At 31.9% G+C, this 24,405-nt stretch overlaps 1 protein-coding gene and 1 long non-coding RNA gene across 2 annotated transcripts; both read left to right on the forward strand.

Moving 5' to 3' along the window:
* The first annotated feature begins 7,895 nt into the window (after positions 1–7,895).
* Positions 7,896–9,891, forward strand: LOC139893138 (uncharacterized). The gene is made up of 2 exons (XR_011774362.1): positions 7,896–8,021; positions 8,740–9,891. It is a non-coding gene; the product is annotated as an uncharacterized lncRNA (long non-coding RNA).
* Positions 9,892–17,682: 7,791 nt separating this feature from the next.
* On the forward strand, positions 17,683–23,605 carry LOC139894574 (serine carboxypeptidase-like). Its single transcript, XM_071877931.1, has 8 exons — positions 17,683–18,036; positions 18,374–18,542; positions 18,944–19,063; positions 20,282–20,425; positions 20,519–20,758; positions 20,833–21,091; positions 23,000–23,133; positions 23,304–23,605. The coding sequence occupies exons 1-8, from the start codon at positions 17,720–17,722 to the stop codon at positions 23,430–23,432; spliced, it is 1,512 nt and encodes a 503-aa protein (XP_071734032.1). The 5' UTR covers positions 17,683–17,719; the 3' UTR covers positions 23,433–23,605.
* Positions 23,606–24,405: the final 800 nt, after the last annotated feature.

Consider the following 24,405-nt stretch of genomic DNA (forward strand, 5'->3'; position numbering starts at 1 on the left):
TTAACATTAGGCCTTATAGGCATCCACCTACTCAGAAAGATGCAATAGAAGTTATGGTAACTGAACTCTTGGAATCTGGAATCATTAGAGCAAGTCAGAGCCCATATGCAGCTCCCATTGTTATGGTTAAGAAAAAAGATGGGTCATGGAGGATGTGTATTGACTATAGGGAACTAAACAAGCATACCATTAAAGACAAGTTCCCAATACCCATCATAGAAGAGTTAATAGATGAATTAGTGGGATCGAAAGTCTTCTCAAAACTGGACTTGAGGTCTGGCTACCATCAAATCCGTATGTATGAAGATGATATAGCCAAGACTGCTTTCAAAACTCATGAAGGTCACTATGAGTTTCTGGTAATGCCATTTGGGCTTACAAATGCACCTTCAACTTTCCAGGCTCTTATGAATAAGGTATTCAAGCCATTCTTGAGAAAATTTACTCTTGTCTTTTTTGATGATATCCTGGTGTATAGTGCAAATTTAGAAGACAATGTGCAACATTTAACTATGATATTGGATACTATGCGTGCTCATGAGCTGTATGCTAAGAAGAGTAAATGTGTTTTTGCTACTAAAAGTGTGGAATACCTAGGGCACATCATAACTGAAAATGGGGTGAGCACAGAACCCACTAAGATTGAAGCAATAGTCAAGTGGCCCATACCACAAAATTTGAAACAACTGAGAGGGTTTTTGGGTCTTACTGGATATTACAGAAGATTTATCAAGAATTTTGCATCAATTACTCACCCATTAACTAGGTTGTTGAAAAAGAATGCCTTCACATGGGATGATGAGGCTACAATAGCTTTTGAAAAACTGAAAATAGCTATGCAAACATCTCCGGTCCTAAGTTTGCCCAACTTTGATAAATAATTTATCATAGAAACAGATGCCTCAGGTGCAGGGGTGGGTGCAGTTTTGCAGCAAGAGGGACACCCTATTGCATACTTAAGCAAGACATTGTCTAATAGACACCAAACTCTCTCTACCTATGAAAAGGAATTCCTAGCTTTGGTCATAGCCTTAGATAAATGGCGTGGATACCTATTAGATAGGCATTTCAAAATCAAGACAGACCATGTAAGTTTGAAATACCTATTGGATCAAAGAATTTCCACTCCCACACAAATGAAATGGCTTCCAAAGTTAATGGGGTTTGACTATGAAATAAGCTACAAAAAGGGAAATGAAAATGCTGCAGCTGATGATTTATCAAGGATGGAGGGTGGGGGCCAGCTATTTCAAATCCATGTGACTACTGTTTTCAGCAATATTGAACAGCTAGTAGCAGAGAGTGTGGAAAAAGATGACAACTTACAGCAATTCATTAAGAATTTAAGGGATGGTACACAAGTTTCTAAACACTATGAGTGGAAAAATGGCAATTTATGGAGAAAGAACAAGCTAGTGGTTGGGTGTGACCCAGATTTAAGGGGTAAATTGATGCATCATTTCCATTGTGATCCTACTGGAGGGCATGCAGGCATTAATGGAACCATTCAAAGGCTGGCACTAGGATTTTATTGGAAGGGTATGAGAAGAGATGTTAAAAGGTATGTTAGGGTTTGCCATACTTGTCAAACCTGCAAACCTGATTTCGCCATGTCACCAGGGTTATTATAACCCTTACCCATTCCACAAAGAGTTTGGGCAGAAATTTCAATGGATTTTGTTGAGGGATTGCCAACTTCAGGGGGAAAGAATGTCATTCTAGTGGTGGTAGATTGATTAAGTAAATATAGACATTTTATTGTACTGACACATCCATTCACTGCAAGTCAGGTTGCAAATGTGTTCATTGATCATATTTACAGGTTGCATGGACTTCCAAAAATCATTGTGAGTGATAGAGACAAGATATTCATTAGTACATTTTGGCAAGAAATGTTCAAAATGTTAAAGGTGCAGCTCCATTTATCAACAGCTTACCACCCTCAAACTGATGGGCAAACAGAATTTGTGAATAAAAGTTGGAGTGTTACTTGCGTTGTATGACTCATGAAAGACCAAAAGAGTGGGTCAAGTGGTTACCACATGCTGAATATTGGTATAATACCAATTTTCACACTGCAATTGGTACCACACCATTTGAGGTGGTTTATGGTCAAAGCCCAAAAGATACATTTCATTATAACAAAGGGGAAAGTAGGGTGGATTTGGTGGATAGATCACTGGATGCAAGAGAAGAGGTGTTATCAATGTTGAAATATCATTTAAAATGTGCATAGGACAGGATGAAACACTATGCAGATAAAAGAAGAACAGAAAGGGAGTTCGGTGTTGGAAACTGGGTTTATGTAAAGCTTCAGCCGTACAGACAAGTTACAATAAGGGGTATTCCCTATAGCAAGCTAGCACCCAAGTTTTATGGCCCATTTGAGGTGATACATAAAGTGGGAGTGGTTGCATACGAGCTAGCATTACCATCTTCAACCCGAATTCACCCAGTGTTCCACGTTTCCCAGCTCAAAGTTCATAAGGGTAACCCACCTACTCGAATGGGGTCAATTCCAGCTATTAATCAAGATGGGTTGTTGTTGGTGGAGCCATTAAAGATTTTGGATCGAAGATTAGCAAAAAGAAATAATGCTGCGTCTGTTGCCCTATTGATCCAGTGGAAGAATGGTTCAGAAGAAGATGCTACGTGGGAACCAATTGAAGACATTATGCATCGATTTCCAGATTTTTCTGTTGCTTGAACTAGATTCTTTTCATGACCCGTCCTAATCCATCCGGACTAAGTCCATATTGATTATAAATGATTCACAAAAGTTGATTACATCGCGAGGTATTTGACCTCTATATGATACATTTTACAAACATTGCATTCGTTTTTGAAAAGACAATCTTTCATTACATCGAAAGTTGACGGCATGCATACCATTTCATAATATATCCAACTATAATTGACTTAATAATAATCTTGATGAACTCAACGACTCGAATGTAACGTCTTTTGAAATATGTCATGAATGACTCCAAGTAATATCTCTAAAATGAGCAAATGCACAGCGGAAGATTTCTTTCATACCTGAGAATAAACATGCTTTCAAGTGTCAACCAAAAGGTTGGTGAGTTCATTAGTTTAACATAAATAATCATTTCCATCATTTTAATAGACCACAAGATTTTCATTTTCAGTTCTCATAAAAATACGTCACATGCATAGAGACAAAAATATCATTCATATGGATTGAACACATGGTAACCGACGTTAACTTAAATGCATAGAATATCCCCAAATAGAACCTCTCGTCTGTATAATAATAATCTCGAAGTACTAAAGCATTCGTACCCCCGAATGGGACTTTTCAAGGTCCATAGATCTATCTTTAGGATTCGCGTCAATCAGGGGCCATTTCCCTAAATTCTTAGGTTACCAGACTTGAAGGGCGATATTCGGTTTAATAATCCAACCATAGAATGTAATTTTAAGTACTTGTGTCTATTTTGTAAAACATTTATAAAAGCAGCGCATGTATTCTCAGTCCCAAAAATATATATATATAGCAAAAGCATTTAAAAAGGGAGCAAATGAAACTCACCATACTGTATTTTGTAGTAAAAATACATATTACGACATTGAACAAGTGTAGGGTTGGTCTTGGATTCACGAACCTATATCATTTGTATATTTATTAATACACATATTTGTAACCGAATAAGTTTATATATTATTATTAATGATGTACTTGTTATTTTTAATAATTTGTAAGTTTTAATAATTATTTATTTATTTTCATTATATATATATATATATATATATATATATATATATATATATATATATATATATATATATATATATATATATATAATTATTATTATAGTTAAGTTATATGTATTAAATATATTTTTATATAATATCATTTGTTTGTTAAGTTAATGATAATAATACTAAAATATTAATTTAACCATAATTGTACTAAATTTTAATCTTAATGATAATACTAATAATAATACTATTAATAATACTACTGATAATAATAATAAATAATAATTTTACTGCTGGTGGTAGTTTTTTTGATAATAATATTAGTAATAACAATAATAATAATCATAATCGTAATTGTAATTATAATCATAATCATGATATTAATAATAAATAATAACTAATAATTTTTGTATTATTAAAAAATAATATTAACTATAATTCCTAATGATAATACTAGTAACAACAATAATGATAATATTAATGAGCATAATCATCATAATAATAATAATAACAATACCTAAATGATAATGTTAATAATACTTATAAAAATATATATATACTAATGATAATAACATCTTTAATTCTTATAAATATAAATATGACATTAGTAATAATACTTATAATTCTAACAATCATAATGATAATCATAATCATAACAATAATTAATAATACACATAATAATAATAATAATAATAATAATAATAATAATAATAATAATAATAATAATAATAATAATAATAATAATAATAATAATAATAATAATAATAATAATAATAATAATAATAATAATAATTATAATAAAACTAAAATAAAAAGGCTACCTCAAAGCATTCAGGCTTTTTAAAAAAATTAAACATCGCTGCCCAGACTCGAACCCGTGACCTCCCGCTCACCCGAATCCTCTCTTAACCATGGAACCATTCGTGTCTTTCTGATTTAATCTCAAACCTATTTATATTAACCCCGTATTTTTCTGTCTAACTCCTTCTTCTTCTAAATCAAGATTTTCAGTCGACCATTGATTCAACGAAAATTATAACAGACACATTACCTAGTGAATTTTAACTAGAAACGTTCCTCAGAGTGTGATTTCATTAATTTACAACAGGAAAATAAAAGATTGTCGAGCTGTATCAGAAATATTATATCGATGATCAACTCAAACAATGATTAAAATTTAGAGACGTTTTTAGGCTAAGACTCCTATATGAAAGAGGTAGCAATTCACTCATAGAAACTTTGTGAACCGTCAATTACATCTGAAACATCAAAATGATTCTGGATTTCAAGATGAACACTTCGTTTGACTTTTAAATTTGAACGTTTGACTCGTAAAATTTGATGTGGATAATTGAAATTGGAGGCTGAAACTGCACAGGAAGTTTAAATAGATTATTCCCAACCCAATTGCAATGTTAGTTTTTGAAATATGATTCAGATTTGTGCTATTGGATTTTTGAATTTACAAACAGGGTAAAACGAGCTATACAAAACAAAATATATATATATATATATATATATATCAGTAATTCAATAAATAAAATGATTTTATGCAGTTGTGATTTGATAGAGAAAGTGAAACGAAATTGGGATAATTGAATTATAACATAGGTTGGTCGATTATATATTGAATGTGGTATCATTTTTCTCAATCAGACAAGGAGTACCGAAATAAATAAATAAAAAATTACAAGTTGAACGTGATCGACATATGAATTAGCTGGGATCATGGATTGGAATCAATAATTAACAGACAGAAACAAATTCGTGAGCAGGAACCAAGGAATTTTTTGTCCAACCGATTATGATAGATAACAGATCTATTTATCTAATTAGTTTGATTTTTATATATAATGTTTGATAATTACTAAATATAAATACTTTAATAATAATACTGATTTATTATTAATAATAATACAGCTGTTATTTATAATTATCTAAAAAAAACGAATGACACTAATAATTATGTTGAGGTTTTTACTGTTTTTATAAATAAATCTGATTTTTATGTACCTTATATATTTATTTATCTATATATTAATTAATCTTATTAATTAGTAATTATAATTATAATAATACTCTTAATATAATAATAATAATAATAATAATAATAATAATAATAATAATAATAATAATAATAATAATAATAATAATAATAATAATAATAATAATAATAAGGATAGTTACAATAATAATAATAATTGTTAATGTTAATGTATTAATAATGTCTAATAATAATACAATTTACAATTAAGATACAACAAGCTACATATTCCCATTTTATATAATGATATTAATATTATAGATATTGATATTGATATTAATAGTAAGAAAAATAGTGATAATCATGATATCTAATAATAACGCTAGTAATAATAAGGATATAACAATTTACATGTTTTAGATTTTTATATATAATATATAATAATAATACAGACATTAATGTTAAGATTTACTGATAATAAAGAAAGTAATATTAATATAACATTTATATTTTACTTCCAATTAAATTTAATATATATGCATTACATATTATGTATTATTTAATACTTATATAATAACATTTAATTTGTATATTTTATTAATATACATATAATAATAACTATGTTTATCATATTCAAATTACTATATATAATTATATTTTACATATCCAGATTCATTACTTAGGTAGATATATCAATTATATATATCAAAACAATTTAAATTCAAAGTATAACATTATACAATTTATACTTTGTTAATCATTGACAAATTATGTTCAAAATCAATTAATAACAAGTTTTAGTTATTTTAATTTATCTTTCTCAATAACTAAATCACATATCAGTTTTCAACTATATTTATTTTATAATATCTAATTATGTATATGTATAATGTATATGTACATTTCTATTTGCGTTTATAGGTTTGTGAATCGTCGGAAACAGTCAAAGGTAATTGAATATATGAACACAGTTCAAAATTTTTGAAATTCAGTTTAACAAACGTTGCTTATCGTATCGAAATAATATAAAGATTAAGTTTAAATTTGGTCGGAAATTCCCGGGTCGTCACAATTCTTGAGGTCAAGAATCAATTGAAGAGGAGGCGATTGTTATATGTTTTAATTGGTCAAGAAAAGTCAACAATATCAAGTCAAATAATAAAGAGGGGAGCTGGTTAAGGAGTCACATGCCAAGCATGTGGCGTTTTAACTAGTTAACGGTGCTGTGAAGGAATAACAGAATCTCAACAGATTCTGTTAGGGCATCAATTGGCGGTTGAAGAGTTGATTTAAATAGCTCAATTCAGCTGTTAGAAGTTAGTTTTTGTTAATATCTGATTGTAATCAGTTCATTTCTCATCTCAATTTCTGTAACAGTTCAATTACAATTGTAATCGTGATCGTAGTTGTGTGATTCAATTTCATAGCTTAAATTGAGTAAGCTTTCAGGTTGAATCTTGATTAGTTCCAGTTCATTACTTAGACTAATCGTAACAGATCGAAATTGATGTGCAGAAGAAGCGGTTGTTTTTATTTTATGGAAAGCAAAGAAAACCCTAAAAACATCAGTTGGGAATTGATGCGGAGATGATTTTAACAGGGCCACGTGTTATTTTTTTTGTAATTAACAGCAATAATCATGATTAATTGACGGATTAACGCGTGAAAAATATTAAGCAGGATCATTAACAGGGTGCCACGTGTGAGCAAGGCACTACATGGTTTATAAGGGGTGATGATGATGATGATAATGATACCAAAAGTAACAATAACAATAGATGATAATGATACGACATGGTTTATAATGACACGAGTATTACATGATCTCTCTAAACAGTCTCACGGCCCATTGTTAAAATTAATATGGGCCTAAAACAGGGCTGATCCATCTCACTTCAGTCCGTCAAGCCTGTTGCTCAATGAATGTAGTATAAACCCTAGCCATTTTACATTTCACGTATTTTCATTCACTGCCTAATCTTCAGTTCTCTTCTTTTTAGGTTAGTTGTTGTTGTTTTTTTTTTTTTTTTTTTTTTTTCCCCTTCAATTTTTGCAATTTTTCTTGATACTGTTATCTAATTGTGTTTCTGTTTTCTTTTAATATTTGCTATCTATCCAAAAAATATTACTCTGTTTTTATCAATGTTTTCTACGAGGCTACTTGTTATTGTAGTTATAGATCTGCTTCCGAAGTTTGTGTAGGAAACGGGAAAAGGCTGCGTGTTCTAACACCAATGGAAGCTTACACATGGCTTGCTTTGGAGGATAAGAATATCGTTAGTGCTAAAAGACTCCCGAAATCATCGTATACATGGTAATTATTAAGCTAACATTATCTTATTTACCTGATTGTTTATAGATTATTATTCTCAAAACTATAAAACCCATGGATGCAGTTATTGTAATAATTAAGTAACCTTCACATTTAAACATACAAATAATGGAAGTTTAGTACTCTGTATCACATAGAGTTGAGAGCTTTATCTTTGAAACTTAATATCACTAGTTATCTGTAGCATCAAAGTGATGAACAAAACTAGTATTAAATTATTGATTGATTGTTTTGATGAAATCAAGAAACCGAATAACCCATACCCAATTAACCCGATTGCGTTTGGATCGGGCAGTTTATTGGATAAATCCACAATCTTCAATACGGCTTATTTCCAAAACGCAGGCCCATTTCTCTTTGATATCCACATCAGTTAACCAAAACAGGCCCATATCTTTTGAAATTTATTATCCCAAAACAATTCTAGAATTAGGCCTAAATAACTTATAGCCCAGTGACCTTTTCAAGACCAAATCACTTAACCCAACACTTAGCCCATTGACCTTATCAAGACGAAATCTACCTAAACAATATAATAATAGTACTAAATACATACTCCTAATAGTATTTAGGTAACAAGTCGACTTACTGACCCACATACTCTTATATGCCACATGCATATTCCAATATTCATTCACTTATTTGTGCTATAACTTGGACTCATAAACATGTTGGGCCATGGGCTCCTTTTAGTTTCTAGGTCGGACTTTGAAGTTTCCCCTATATCCAGAATCTAATCAAGATCTAGTTGGATTCGAAAATGAAAGTCTTTGAAATCATGGAAGCATTTGGCTTCTCTCCACCAATCCAAGTGTATAACTGTCTTATTTACAACCATTGTAAGATTGGTAATGTTGAGGAAGCCTAGAAATTATTTTATAAACTGACTGATAAAGGTTTGGCTCTCACTGTCAAGACGTATTACTCAATGCTCTTTGGTTTTTCTAAGATCGGGGATCTTAAGCTTGTTGGCAATTTGATAGAACTCGTGAAGGCTGATAAAGGTTTGGTGATGGGTAGGGCTTTTTACAACTTGATAATTCAGGGATACATTAGGAATCAAAAGATAGAAACGACACTTGCTCACATTAACGAGATTGGTAGTCCTGATATCGTCAATTATACTACCATTATTGATGGTTTTTGTAAGGTGGGAAGAGTTAACGATGCCCTGAAACTCTGTAGTCAACTCTCTAACAAGTTCGTATCACCTAATATCAGAACATACAAAGGAATCAAAAGATAAAAACGACACTTGCTCACATTAACGAGATGGGTAGTTCTGATATCGTCAATTATACTACCATTATTGATGGTTTTTGCAAGGCGGGAAGAGTTGACGATGCCCTGAAACTCTGTCGTCAACTCTCCAACAAGTTCGTATCACCTAATATCAGAACATACAACGTTATGATAGGTGGACTTTTCAAAGACGGCAAACTTGAAGCCTCAAAACAATTGCTTCACGAGTTGAAGTCTCATGGTGTCGTCATGGATGAAATATTTCTGAACCTCTTCAAAGATTTGTGAGTTGCAACGATATACCAAGCGCAATGCATTATCTGGCATCGATGAATTCCCTCGGTTCCAAAAAAATTACGTTACGGAGAAGATTTAGTAAGCTTAAGTGATATTGTTACTATCGTTTTGTTGTTGTTGTTGTTGTTGTTGTTGTTGTTGTGAGAATTAATGTTTGTTAAGAAGAAGTTGTTTTGCTCAACACATTTGTTGTCAAATACAGTAGTAATATTGTACGTAGTATCCAAGATGCTAGCTTGATTACTTACTGTTGTTTGTGGATGAATGGAATATCGAGTATTATTATTAATAAATACGTCTAGTTTTGTCATCATATGAGTAATACGTTTGACTCACCTATATAATTGATTTGCAGTATAATTTTAAATTAGGTTCTTTTGTTTGTTTAATTTTGGTAGGCTAGCTTGTTCTTAGATAACGATTTGGTCAATGTTCGTGGTCGTTCTTAGATTTTCTGCTCGTTGTCAGCTCCTAATTTTTCTTTCTTGCGGTTTGTTTCTGCTTGTGGCCGGACTGGTGTCACAGGGTTTTCATATTTCAATCTGTCTAAAACAGGTTTATTATAGTTGGTATGCTCATAATTTAATTATTAATATTTGTTGAGAACTATGACGACGATCAGAGTTGCTGAGTGCATTTTGGTGTTGTTTGGCTCACATCTTTCAAAAACGGTCAAGGAAAGTGTAGCTTGGTTAAGGGAAAAAGCTGAACAAGTAATATTGTCTTAGCAAAGGCTACCTAATACATTTAGTTTAGATATGTATACTTATATATCGAGATATTTCTGTTATTTTAGCATGTGAATGAGGTGAAAAGTGTCTTAGCAAAGGCTCCAGCAAGTGATTCTCCCAATCCATTGGATGCTGAAATCAAAAGCTAGACCAAACGTTGTGTTGTTTCTTGAAAGGAGTTGCAAAACATTTGTGAGGTACATGTTCCGAGTATTAAACAGTATGCAACCTTGTTATTATTATTACTTTTGAATGGCATTAAACAAAAATGCTGATTGTACACACTTTCTAACAGCTTACCAAGTGCGTCGTTAAAGGAAAATTTGTTGTAATCGATGAAGACGACGAAGGATGGTTGTCATTTAGGTGTTACAAATGCAATAAGAAGGCGGGTCCAAAATATGGTAATGATTTGGCTTCTCTTGAATTTGAATGTGACAACTGTTGTCTAGTTAAAGTTGTTGCCTCAAGGTTAGACTGTTTATATTTGTGTTGGGATTCTTCGATTGTATACTATCAGCTTTTACTAATCTATGATTTTAATTCATCATTTACTTGTCAAAGAGAATCAGATTGGTTTCTTACACATAAGAATTTTTTACTTAAACTAACACAAAAAATTGTACTTTTTAATGAGTTTTCAAGAACTGTGAGTTTTTCTAGCATGTGTGTAAAATAGTTGCATACACACACACTTATACAAACTATAATTACTTAAACTTAACAATACAGGTACATTTTAATCAGTTGTGAGTAATTGGTACATTTAATGAGTATGTGTGTAACATACTTACACATACAAAGTCACTTACACATATAGTACTTGCACCTACACAAAACTAACAACGTTTTAATCACTTGTCAGCAGCTGTGAGTTTTAATATGTATTATATTTATTAAATCAGTATGTGTGTACAATAGTTACATACATAATAGATTCATGGTTGTTATGTATCATATTTATTATTTATGTGCATAATTACTGACAAATATTTGTTCTGTTGCAGTCTGGTGATCCTAACAAAATGCCCCAGTATTCAAGACGCCAACTGGTTGTACATATGATGGAATTGCAGCCATGAAAATTTCACGCATGGAAACTCTTCAGGCGATCATGGTCTTTCACTCATCGAGAATGTTCAAGTTTTGTTTGTGTTTGTCGCTAAGTGTTTGAAAATAAAGATGTCAGCCATCTGGTTGGTCTTCAAGGTCTTTCATGATGGTCACATCTTGTGTCTTAGGATTTTCTATTCTTGTTTGTAAACTTAAACTTTATGTTGTGTGTTTTATGTTTGTCATGTTATCACCGTGTTTCCTTTTGAACTATCAAAGAAACCCTAATGGTTGTTGATGTTTTATATATATTAGTTTGCAAATGTTTTATATCTTAATCATCAACAGATGTAATCCTTTCTTTTTCTTTTTTGAACAATAAAATTTTTATTAAAAAACTAGCGACGGTTGTAATCCTCGAGTATCCTTACAGTTAAACAGTTAGGTTATGTTACTAACAAATATATTTATTACACAACAGTAGTATACAGCCTTTTGCATCGGTGTATCAAGTACTGTAATACGCGAAAGCTTTGGTGGTAGGTGCTACTTTTGGAGTAGGTTATGTTACTAACAAATATATTTATTACACAACAGTAGTATACACAGCCTTTTGCATCGGTGTATTAAGTACTGTAATACGCGAAAGCTTTGGCGGTAGGTGCTACTTTTGGAGTTTCATCCAGTTTTGCAAATTTAGGGTAGTTTTGGGGGGCATACTCGTGAGACTCGAGTAGCTAGGACACTATTAAACCTGGCTGAAAGTACAAATTTTGAGGCTTTAGACTAACTCTGTAGTTTTAAGTAGGATTTGGATCTGGTTGTATAAGTAACTTAAGCGTAAAAACAGTTTTTTCAGTTTTTATAGCATAAGCAGAAAGAAACTGTGTATAATTAGAGTACCTATATGTGAAGTTTTCCCTTTGTATAATCCAGATCTGCATTTACAGTATTGCAAGTTATCATTTGATCAGTTGACGCCTATTATATACCGTGCAAGGAATTTCATCAACATGGAAGCTACTAAAACTCTAAAAGGTGACCATACGGCCAGCTATTTCAAGTAAACTACTCATTTCGACTAACTTATTTCAATGAATTATTACAATAGATTTAATTTTTTTGAAGATGCTATCATGTTAATGATCAGAATCGAAGGTATTGACACTTTTGGGCCTTGAGAACCCAACACTTGAATTTTGACCATATGTACATTCTACTTTGTTCCAAGAGCAATTTTGTCAAATTTTTTGACTATTTGTAAAAATAACTGTCAGCTAAATATGGCAGACGATTAAGATCAAGGCTGACTTGGTCATGAACACGATGTTCATAACTATATACTCAAATTTAGCCCATACGAATCGTGTTATGTGTAGTGACCCGAACTTTTCCATATTTATATATATTAATTGAGATTGATATTTACATGACTAAATGTTTCCAACGTGTTAAGTAATCAAACTTGTTAAGACTTGATTAAATGCAATAAGTTTCATATAGACAGTGAACGTTACAAAATTGTAAAAACTACATGTTGTGGTATATATAGACATATATATATGGTTGACATAAGATTATGATGAGTAAGTATCTCACTAAATATATTAACAATGTGTGATATACAAAAGAAATGAGATTACTAAGTTAAGAAATTCGAAATGATATATATAACGATTATCGTTATGATAATGTCTACTAAATACATATGTATCATATTAAGATATTGATACACTATATTTAACATGATAAAATGATATTTAAATATATCATTAAGTGTGTTAACAATGAACTACATATGTAAAAACAAGACTACTAACTCAAGAATTACGAAACGAGACTTATATGTAACGATTATCGTTGTAACGATATTTTAATGTATATATCATATTAAAAGATATTCATACATCATAATATCATGATAATATAATAATTTAACATCTCATTTGATATAATAAACATTGGTTTAACAACATTAATTGAGATCGTTAACTTAAAGGTTTCAAAACAACACTTACATGTAACGACTAATGAAGACTTAACGACTCCATTAGAATGTATATACATGTCGTGTTTTGATATGTATTCTTACACTTTTGAAAGACTTCAAGACACATATCAAAGTACTTCTACTTAACAAAAATGCTTACAATTACATCCTCGTTCAGTTTCATCAACAATTCTACTCGTATGCACCCGTATTCGTACTCGTACAATACATAGCTTTTAGATGTATGTACTATTGGTATATACACTCCAATGATCAGCTCTTAGCAGCCCATGTGAGTCACCTAACACATGTGGGAACCATCATTTGGCAACTAGCATGAAATATCTCATAAAATTATAAAAATATTAGTAATCATTCATGACTTATTTACATGAAAACAAAATTACATATCTTTTATATCTAATCCATATACCAACGACCAAAAACACCTACAAACACTTTCATTCTTCAATTTTCTTCATCTAATTGATCTCTCTCAAGTTCCATCTTCAAGTTCTAATTGTTCTTCATAAATTCCATAAGTATAGTTTCATAAAAATCAAGAATACTACCAAGTTTGCAAGTTTACTTCCAAGCTTTCTAATCCATTCCAAGTAATCATCTAACATCAAGGAACCTTTGTTATTTACAGTAGGTTATCTTTCTAATTCAAGGTAATATTCATATTCAAACTTTGATTCAATTTCTACAACTATGACAATCTTATTTCGAGTGAAAATCTTACTTGAACTGTTTTCGTATCATGATTCTGCTTCAAGAACTTTCAAGCCATCCAAGGATCCTTTGAAGCTAGATCCATTTTTTTCATTTCCAATAGTTTTATCCAGAAAACTTGAGATAGTAATGATGTTCATAACATCATTCGATTCATACATATAAAGCTATCTTATTCGAAGGTTTAAACTTGTAATCACTAGAACATAGTTTAGTTAATTCTAAACTTGTTCGCAAACAAAAGTTAATCCTTCTAACTTGACTTTTAAAATCAACTAAACACATGTTCTATATCTATATGATATGCTAAGTTAATGATTTAAAACCTGGAAACACGATGAACACCATAAAATCGGATATACGCCGCCGTAGTGAAACCGGGGGCTGTTTTGGTTTGGATAATTAAAAACTATGATAAACTTTGATTTAAAAGTTGTTCTTCTGAGAAAATTATTTTTCATATGAACATGAAACTATATCCAAAAATCTTGGTTAAACTCAAAGTGAAAGTATGTTTTTCAAAATGGTCATCAAGATGTCGTTCTTTCGACGGAAATGACTACCTCTTTAGTAATTGACATGTAACTTAAATTTCCGACTATAAACCTATACTTTTTCTGTTTGGATTCTTAAATTAGAGTTCAATATGAAACCATAGCAATTTGATTCACTCAAAACGGATTTAAAATGAAGAAGTTATGGGTAAAACAAGATTGGATATTTTTGATCTTTTTAGCTACGGGAAATGTTTAACAAATCTATACAAATCATATCCTAGCTAACTTATATTGTATTATACATGTATTCTAATATATTATGTAATCTTGGGATACCATAGACACGTATGCAAATGTTTTGACATATCATATCGACCCATGTATATATATTATTTGGAACAACCATAGACACTCTATATGCAGTAATGTTGGAGTTAGCTATACAGGGTTGATGTTGATTTCAAAAATATATATACTTTGAGTTGTGATCTAGCCTGAGACGTGTATACACTGGGTCGTGGATTGATTCAAAATAATATATATCGATTTATTTATGTACATCTAACTGTGGACAACTAGTTGTAGGTTACTAACGAGGACAGCTGACTTAATACACTCAAATCTTTAAAACATAATAAAAATGGTTGTAATTATATTTTGATCATACTTTGCTATATATGTACATATTTGTATAGGTTCGTGAATCGATCCGTGGCCAAGTCTTATTTCCGAGGAAGGAAATATCTGTGAAAGTGAGTTATAGTCCCAATTTTAAAATCTAATATTTTTGGGATGAGAATACATGCAGGTTTTATAAATGATTTACAAAATAGACACAAGTACGTGAAACTACATTCTATGGTTGAATTATCGAAATCGAATATGCCCCTTTTTATTAAGTCTGGTAATCTAAGAATTAGGGAACAGACACCCTAATTGACGCGAATCCTAAAGATAGATCTATTGGGCCTAACAAACCCCATCCAAAGTACCGGATGCTTTAGTACTTCGAAATTTATATCATATCCGAAGGGTGTCCCGGAATGATGGGGATACTCTTATATATGCATCTTGTTAATGTCGGTTACCAGGTGTTCACCATATGAATGATTTTTATCTCTATGTATGGGATGTGTATTGAAATATGGAAACTTGTGGTCTATTGTTACGATTTGATATATATATAGGTTAAACCTATAACTCACCAACATTTTTGTTGACGTTTAAAGCATGTTTATTCTCAGGTGAATATTAAGAGCTTCCGCTGTTGTATACTAAAATAAGGACAAGATTTGGAGTCCATGTTTGTATGATATTGTGTAAAAACTGCATTCAAGAAATATATGTCGATGTAATATATTTCTATTGTAAACCATTATGTAATGGTCGTGTGTAAACAATATATTTTAGATTATCATTATTTGATAATCTACGTAATATTTTTAAAACCTTTATTGATAAAATAAAGGTTATGGTTGTTTTAAAAATGAATGCAGTCTTTGAAAAACGTCTCATATAGAGGTCAAAACCTCGCAACGAAATCAATTAATATGGAACGTTTATAATCAATATGAACGGGACATTTCATTATGTTAAAGTACCCCAAATATATCTATATGTATAGAAGAAGATATGAATTTGAACATTAGAAAATTAATCTCCTTAGAGCTATGACGGTTTTTACTCGTGATGACTCTGTACTGACCTCAAAACAAATAGTCATCATGAAATTAGTTGAACTTCAAATGAGTCGAATAAATATATACTAAAAGAAAGATAACGTTCGAAAAAACACACTTAATTATTAACCCTTATATACTAAAAGCCACGGCTAAATGTGTAGTTTTAATTAATTCGGATTGTAGTTTTGAGTGAAGCCACGGCTAAATGTGTAGTTTTAATTAATTCGGATTGTAGTTTTGAGTTTGCGTTCACACTACAATCGGTCCCTCAAATTCGATTCAATTTACATAACAGCCCTTCAAGTTTACATTTTTTTAAGGGTAGAAAGTGTAAACATATAATTTTATTAAAATAAAATAAATTAATTCCCTCGAATTTATAACGGGTCATATCTTCTCGCTCGGTGCGAGTTAAATTTTTCTAAGACCAGCATTCAACTCGAAAAAGTCTCACGAACCCAACAGGACTAACTATACGCGAAACGGACACTTTTTAAAAAACGCTTAACACAATGACAACCCGTATCTTTCTGTTCGCCGCAAAGTTAAATTTTTCCGACAACACCGTTACACTCGAAATTTTTTTATGAACAAAACGAAACTAACTACGTTTGAAACGGACACTTTTTAAAAAACGCTTAAGACAACGATATCTAAAACGGCGCTTAAGACATGGATCGTTTTCCCCTCTGTAAATACACAACGCTACGTTAAATATGAATACACGGGCCTAAAGTCCCCGCCGCATCGCGTGGGCCGGATCCGGACTAGTTATATATATAATCAAATAGAAAAGTTCCCAGTCTTAAATTTTTGTGTAAATTTTGTATGAATCTATCAATTCTTTTTTTTTTTTTTTTTTAGATCGGCTCGTTAGTTGTTAGACACAATCACACAATCACACAGGAGGAAACCGCGGACCCTTAACTGGCATCAATTGGCAGGCAGCCAGGAATTCCACAGAAAACCCCCTGGTGAGGCTCGAACCTGAGACCTCCTACTGAGGCTCGGTCCAAGCACCGGTACCGTTGAAGCAATGCTACCGTTGAAGCAATGCTATCAATTCTCTTTGAATTATGAGTGTAATAATATTTTCACTCACTCATTGATAAAATCACTTTTATCATGCAATGAGTAACTGTATATGAAATGATGGGTGTATTTAGAAATATCATTATTCTTAAACTATATTATATATATATATTTTTTTTTTTTAAAGCAAGTAGTTTTATTTATATATTATAATCGAATGTACAAAGGTAAAACCGAGAAAAGAAAGAAAAACAGATGCTAAACTACCAATCTATAATTTTTTTGTTAACTTATACTCCGTATATTAACTTATTATTACGGAGTATTTACCATTTAAGTTAGCCAGTACTCCAATCTATAAATTGAATACAAAGTCTAAACTTTTTATTCTTGTTCTTTTTGAAAAAAAAAAAAAAAAAAAATGAGTAATTTGAGTGTGAGGAAGCTACTAATCGTCTGCCTTGGTCTTCTTCTGGCCTCACTTTCTCCGGCAACCGTTATCAGCCTGACGGAATCTAGGTTACCGTCAATTCAAGCTAAACAACTCATCACAGACCTCAATTTGTTCCCCAAACACTCCGTCAACATCGCCGTTGACGTCGCTGTTTCCAACCGTTCGAAGTTGATTGTCGAAAAGCCTTTCAAATTTCCTAATTTTGTTGGAGCTGATAACGTATCAGTTGAAGAATTAGGTCATCATGCTGGTTATTACCAGATTCAACACTCTCATGATGCTCAGTATATTCCTTAAACTCCTTGATACTAATTACTTACTCTTATGTTTAATTTTAATATAATACTGTAATTAATTAAAATGATTTCCTTATTATATATAGCTCACTGCTATCAAAATAATCATTTATGAATTAGTGATCACTACATTAGCTTACAGATTCTGTTACACTGGTAGTTAGCTTTCACTACATACACGGATACACCACATTGCTATAGTGCAGTTTGTTCCATCTGTAGTTACCAATTAGTTTGTCAATTGTGTGGTTGCGCTTTCGGTACATTCAATTTAGGATTATTATTTTCACTTATAATATTTTTCTAATGTTGCAATTTTGTGTAGGATGTTTTACTTTTTCTTCGAGTCACGAAACAGTGCACATGACCCTGTTGTTATCTGGCTGACTGGAGGACCAGGGTGTAGCAGTGAGCTTGCTCTTTTCTATGAAAATGGTCCTTTCAAAATCAGAGACGATCTAACTCTTGTTTGGAACGAATATGGGTGGGACCAGGTACACTTTCTTGGCTCAAATTTATTCATCTTAGTTAGAAATTTATGATATCATTTGTATCACTTAATCAACTGCTTTTTTTCTTTTTTTCTTTTTCGATTATATTAAACTAATTGGTTATGCATTCACCGTATAAAGATATATGTGTAAACTATAATTGTTATTGTGAACTATATGAGATGCCTTACTGTATTCAAAGTGATATTACAATTTGCAACAGTTCATTAGTATGAGCAATGTTTGATTTTAGTATTCTATGGATGTCTGAGTTGTTAGTTATTTGGTCCCTGTGTATGTTTCTTGTTATAATAATGTAGTTGAAACTCATGGTTTATCTGAATGTTTTGTTTTCTTGTGTGGTGTATGACTCACTGGATGTTAATATGTTTGTGCAAACTCAGGCATCAAACTTATTGTACGTTGACCAGCCTACTGGGACCGGCTTTAGTTATAGCTCTACGATAAAAGACATTCGTCATGATGAACAGGGCGTGAGTAATGACCTTTATGACTTCTTACAGGTCTGTTACTTTCATCTCTGCCTTATTTATGTAATTATGCATTATTGTAAAACTAGGCCGTGTCGGTCAACGCGTCAATTTGGTGACTAACCCATCTCGTTTCACCCAAAAACACCTAAAAAGTCGGTCAATGCTTAAAAGTCTTGTCATAATCGGTCTGAGGCTCTGAGTAGGGCTGAGTCGGGGAAGGTGTTGGTCAAAATTTTAAAATTTTTTAGAATTTGATTTTGTGTCTATATATATATATATATATATATATATATATATATATATATAGTGGTAGGATCAAGAGGGAAGTAACCATTCGGGGGAAGCAAAAACTTTTTTTTTTTTTTTCGTTTTTTGAAAAAACTTTGTTCACGAACATTATAGATGAGATGAAAATATGAACATTTAGTAGAGACACTTTGTGATAAATGTTTTTATTTTGGCGGGAAAACGCTCGAAGAAGTAATATATAACAATTATCGTGTTTTTCGAGCGTATTTTGAGGTTTTAGCTATTGGGGTTTAGATATTAGGGTTTATAGGGTTTTGATATTAGGGTTTAGAAATTTAGGGTTTAGGGTTTAGATTTAGGATTTAGATTGAGTTTTTAACACGAACGGTTTAGAGTTTAGGGTTTAGGGTTTAGGGTTTGGTGTTTTGGGTTTATGGAATAAACCCAAAACACCAAACCCTAAACCCTAAACTCTAAATCGGGCTAAATTTTACTTCACAAAACATGAAGAAAAAAAACGTTCATATTCTTCACGAACAATATTATCTTGAATGTTATTTTTGTCGATCGTTTTCCCGCCTAAATAATAACATTCATCACGAAGTGTCTCTTCTAAATGTTCATATTTTTGTGTGATCTCGATGCCGGAAAAAAAAAATTTAAAAAAAAAACAAAAAAAAAAAAAATTTTGCTTCCCCCCGATTGGTTACTTCCCCATTGATCATGCCCCTATATATATATATATATATATATATATATATATATATATATATATATATATATATATATATATATATATATATATATATGTATGTATATATATTTCAGAAAAAAAAAAAAGTTTTTGCTTTCCCCCGCTTCCGCCCGATTGGTTACTTCCCTCTTGATCCTACCACTATATATATATATATATATATATATATATATATATATATATATATATATATATATATATATATATATATATATATGTATGTATGTATGTATGTTACGTTTCAGGCATTCTTTGCAGAGCATCCTGAACTTGTAGACAATGACTTTTATATTACCGGAGAATCATACGCTGGCCATTACATTCCTGCTTTTGCTGCTCGAGTCCACCAAGGAAACAAAGCCAAAGAAGGAATACACATAAACCTTAAGGTATCTTCTTTTGTTTTAAACAAGATTAATTATGATTAATTACTTTTCTCGGTTAAAATTGTTATCCTTACTGTATGAGTTGTTGATAAACAGGGATTTGCGATTGGAAACGGGCTAACTGATCCAGCAATTCAGTACAAGGCGTATACAGATTACGCATTAGACATGGGGATAATTAAGGAGTCTCAGTATAAACTTATTAATTTAATAGTTCCTGTTTGTGAAGCTGCAATTAAGCTTTGTGGTACTGATGGAACGGTATCTTGTACGGCGGCTTATGTGGCATGCAACAGCATTTTCATTTCAATCACTGCTATTGCAGGAAATATCAATGTAAGGACGAGTTTTGACCCGTTACATAAGCTACCCATCTTGCAACGATGACAATAACTTTTTATTTGATTCAGTACTATGATATTAGAAAAGAGTGTATTGGCTCGCTTTGCTATGACTTTTCAAACATGGAGACGTTTCTTAACGAGAAGTCGGTTAGAGAAGCTCTTGGAGTCGGAGACATAAAGTTTGTTTCGTGTAGTACGACTGTGTACCTGGCTATGCTTGTTGACTGGATGAGAAATAGTGAAGTTGGTATTCCTGGTCTCCTTGAAGACGGGATTAAGATGCTTATTTATGCCGGTGAATATGACCTCATTTGCAATTGGCTCGGTTAGTTTTTGTTGTGCTCCGTTTCTCAAGTTATATTTGAGTCAATTCCCCCGTTAAAAACAGTGTTGCATAACTCAGAATTACTCGGCGAGTACTCGGTCAAAATTGGCCAAAACTCGGAATTAATCGGTCAAAAGTCGGGATTACTCGAAAAAACAGTCAAAATTGGTCACAACTCGGTCAAAGTTAAACTTGGTCAATGTCCAAGTACTCCCCGAGTTGCCGAGTGCTGCATAATAAGTCACGACCGAGTACTCCCCGAGTAGGAATTTTTACAACCTTGTTTAAAAGCTTCTATGTCTTGTTATAATTTTTATTTATTTATTTATTTTTGAAAAAAAATCATGGTTGGTCCCTGAACTCTGTACTAGAAATCAAAATAGGACATAAAGTTTAAATCAATCATAGTTGGTCCCAAGTTTTACATATTGTACACAAATGATCCCAGAGTTGACTGGTCGTCGAAAAAGTCCGTTAAATAAATTCATGTGCCATCCATGTGTGAGGGTATTAACGTCTTTTAACTCTCCTTTGTCATTTAATACCCTTTTCCTTTCTTCCCCTCTTCTTTGATCAAGAACCCTAATTTTTTTTTCTTATCCAACGAATAACTAAACATAAAGATATTTATTTATACACAACAATTATCCATTATCACCGTTTCTTCTTTCCCTTCACATCATTCAACTCATTTCTTTATTTCAAAATCAAATCCAACTTGATACCCAAATTCAACGGGTCGGAACAAAAAAAAAATTTAAAAACTCAAGAAACAAACTTTAACTATAAAAATCCATTATATATGGTGCCCTGGAAAATATATTCAACCAAAAAATGCAGATTCTAAATTAACACAAGTTTTCCCAGGTGGTGGTGGTGGTGGTGGTTATCAGGCAACACAAACCAAAACTGATTTCAGTTAAACTTGAAACCATCCTTTAAAGACAAAATTACACTATCAAACATTATCTCCAAATCCCAAATACACAATGCCTATATCCATATATGCACACATAAGAATTAAAACCCAGAAAAATAAAAAGTTCAGATCTAACATCTCTAGCGATTTTTATTTGAATCGATTTTAACCATAAGAACATCGAGACACAAGAGATGCATTTGACTGAGAATGGGTGGATTTTTAGTAGTAAGATTTTCATTTGAGAAGAGGGTGGGTAAGGAAATCATGAAAACCCACGTTCGTCGGTAGTTAGAGTGGTGACGGTGGTGGTTCAGAGTTGCAGATCCAAACGAAAAAAGTGATGATTGTCGGTTTTGTACAACAAAGATGGTGTCCGGAAAATTGAATGAAATCGATGGCCAGTTTTGCAAAATACATAGTGCAAGCTGTTTTATAATTTTCAGAGATTGATTAATGAGTTCGGTCAATGAGAAAGATATGGTGAGACTTCATGCTGCCTATTATAATGTTATGGATTTTGATTTTATATTTGAAATTTTGATTTTGTAGGTTTGATTTTAATTAATTTTAGATTGTTGGGATGAATATGAAAGGTTGATTTTTTTAGTTCTTAATCATGAACAGGTGAAAGAAAGAGAAAGTAAATAAAATAAAATACTACGTAAAGGGATTTTTTAGGATTCTTAAATCAAAGAAGGGAAAGTTTATTTATGTTAAAAGTTTATTTCATCGTAGATATTTATGTTGTTGAGTTTTAAAGATAAAAAGACAATAATACCCATCAAGTGTACATCATGTATTTCACTTAACTGGTAGTGTTTAACGATCAGTTAACTCTGAGACCATTAGCGTACAATGTTTAAAAATTGGGACCAACCATGATCATTTTAAATTTTAGGTCCTATCTTGATTTTTGATACAAAGTTTGTGGACCAACCATGAAATTTTTTCTTTATTTTTTATTTTATATTTTGTAAAAATGGTAGGTAATTGGAGATGGGTTCATGATATGGAGTGGAGTGGTAAGGAAGGGTTCAACACATCGTCTCAAGTTCCTTTTGTAGTAGCTGGATCAGATTCAGGCTTACTTAAAACTTACGGTCCACTCAGTTTCCTTAAGGTAATGCTCACCTCACTCGGTTATTAATTGGAATAATTTCATATTTTTCATGCAAAATGGGTGGGTTGAGCTGATTGGGTTTGGATTTGAAATGGGTTGGGTTGACCTGAAACGCCTTCTAACCAGCGGTTCAAAATTTTAAAACTATTGACATTATAATTGGGAAATAGGTATATGATGCTGGTCATATGGTTCCTATGGATCAACCAAGGGCTGCTTTGGAGATGTTAAAGAGGTGGATGAATGGCTCACTTTCTGAAACTGCAAGGGACCCTCGGTCCCTGGTTTCGTCCATATAATATCCAATCGCCATCTGCAATATCCATGCTATGTAAATATAATAGTTACTTAGTACTTTCTTATTATGTGGATTTCGAATGCTATTAGTACGTCGATCAATGGTGGTTACGTATCCTTTGGTTTGATATCATGTTGTATTGCTATATTTAAATAATAATCTATGGTATCAAAAAGGTCTTATTGCCTTTTAGGTAATCCTGTTAGTTTCCACCAGACCAAACTGACTTAATATAAATTTGAGTGGCTTAAAAGTTATTTTTAAATTTAAATGGTCAACAAAAACATGTTGATAAATTTGAATGACCTCCAGATATGTAATCCCTATCTCTATAATTAATATTATATAACATGTAATCCCTATCTTCTCTATAATTAATATTATATAACTTTTATCATGTTCAACTGGCTGGTACAAAGTACCAATTCAAAAATCTGATTTTAAAATAATAATTAATGTTTACAAATGAAATGCATATTTTGGCTCGCGAGCTCGTTCGGGCTCGAAGTCAGAAGCTCAAGCTCGATTATTAAAATAGTTCCAAAATATATTTAAGCTCCGGCTAAAGCTTCAGCTCGTTTAAGCTCGGGTCGGCTCGAATTCGAGCTCTTAACGAGTCGTGTTCGAATAGCTCGCATCTTGGCTCCTTCACACCCCTAATTAAACCATTGAAGAGTGATGGTATTATATCCTCACAATAGGTCTCATATTCAAACCTCATTAGCAACATATCATCTTAGGGAGGTCAAGAAACGAGTCGGAAAAGGTCACAGACGGAGATAATTCAGTTTGACCCATTATGTAAGTAAAAACTATTTGGTCCTCTTCGAAACATCCACGGTAGTTATTATCGTTTTCTGAATATTTGGATATAGATGTAAATTGTAAATTAATTCGAATGGTGTAGGAAGTTTGAAAATATGAGGTGATATTGGCTATAAATACTGGATAATGAGGTTGTGAGAAAATCATTA

The sequence above is a fragment of the Rutidosis leptorrhynchoides genome, chromosome 2 (genome assembly GCF_046630445.1).
Source record: "Rutidosis leptorrhynchoides isolate AG116_Rl617_1_P2 chromosome 2, CSIRO_AGI_Rlap_v1, whole genome shotgun sequence".
Lineage (NCBI taxonomy): Eukaryota > Viridiplantae > Streptophyta > Magnoliopsida > Asterales > Asteraceae > Rutidosis > Rutidosis leptorrhynchoides.